The 1,282-nt window shown below is 36.7% G+C and overlaps 1 protein-coding gene across 1 annotated transcript in view; it reads left to right on the forward strand.

The window, feature by feature from the left end:
* LOC107595956 (protein unc-13 homolog B-like) overlaps nt 1–1,282 on the forward strand; it is a 40,835-nt gene that overhangs the window by 8,791 nt on the left and 30,762 nt on the right. The window contains exons 10-11 of the mRNA XM_016286558.1: nt 3–92; nt 1,091–1,206. Of these exons, the coding sequence (XP_016142044.1) occupies nt 3–92; nt 1,091–1,206 (206 nt within the window). The remainder of the gene's footprint in view (nt 1–2; nt 93–1,090; nt 1,207–1,282) is intronic.

Raw genomic sequence — 1,282 nt, forward strand, 5'->3', positions numbered from 1 at the left:
GCGTCTGAAGAGGGAATCTGATGACTTTTTGGGTCAGAGCATTATCGAGGTCCGAACCCTCAGCGGAGAAATGGATGTCTGGTACAACCTTGGTAAGTTCCTCGGTCTATGTGTGTTTCATTGTGGGGTGTTATTTGATTTCTTTAAATGATCTTTTTTCTATTCTCTGGGGCTTTGAAAGTAGCACTCCTCATATACGGCTGTACAGTCATGACATCAATTTGTAGACGGACTTGAAGTCTAATTTGCTGTGGGCCCCCTCTGGAATTTTGAAAGGGTTTTATGTTTTGTTCTACAAAATAAATTACACTCTGTCACATCTCAGACATGAATTTTGAAACCTGCATGTGCCTTAATGCAAGTTGTTAAAAAAACTAAAGCTAAAGTTGCTCCATGAGGGCTAATGAAGACCTTATATTTCTCATAAATCTAAAACTGATATTCGAAAAACCCATTAGAAATTCTCGAGAGAACCCTTGACTAGACAGTGGTCGTTTTCTGAGTTTTAGGACTACAAACTAAATGTATGTCGCACAAGAAATTAAGCCATCTGTCTGTTTAAATGTTGCGATTGCAGTATAGGTCATAACTGATATGATTACAGATTGTAACTGTGAAATATGGCAAATTTTACTTTAGCTATTCATGAAAACTTGCATAATGAATTAAATATGTCGAACATTGGTACTGGACATTTTACAGTCAGTCAGATGGTTTAACTAGTCTGTGGCCACATGGCTGCTTCTCTCTTTGCATGATAATATCATAGAAATTAGAAAGTTGTTCTTCGGTTTTGATTTTCATTAGAGCTCAGTACATTTATCTCTAATCTGTTCAGTAAAATGGCTTCCTGAAACGATACATTGTTTCTGATAAAATATTCAATATTAGTTTTCATTTTAAAATCTTGAGTCTGATACATTTGAAGATACTGTTTGTTTTCTCTTGCAATAAAAGTTAATTAAATGTCACTGCTGAATGTGAATCTACTACTAGACTTTGGTCAAGGGTCATCATTAGGACGAGATGCGATAAATGGAGACTTGTCTTTTATATCAGATATGTAACGACCATGTTTAATCTTTTGCAGAAAAACGCACAGACAAGTCAGCGGTATCAGGGGCCATCAGACTGCAGATAAGTGTGGAAATTAAAGGAGAAGAGAAAGTGGCCCCTTATCATGTTCAGTACACTTGTTTGCACGAGGTAAACCCCTACACACACCACTTTGGCAAATGTCTGTGTACACGACCATTCAAAATATGTGGGGTTAAGTTATATT

The sequence above is a fragment of the Sinocyclocheilus grahami genome, unplaced genomic scaffold, assembly GCF_001515645.1.
Source record: "Sinocyclocheilus grahami isolate Dianchi unplaced genomic scaffold, SAMN03320097.WGS_v1.1 scaffold211.1, whole genome shotgun sequence".
NCBI lineage: Eukaryota > Metazoa > Chordata > Actinopteri > Cypriniformes > Cyprinidae > Sinocyclocheilus > Sinocyclocheilus grahami.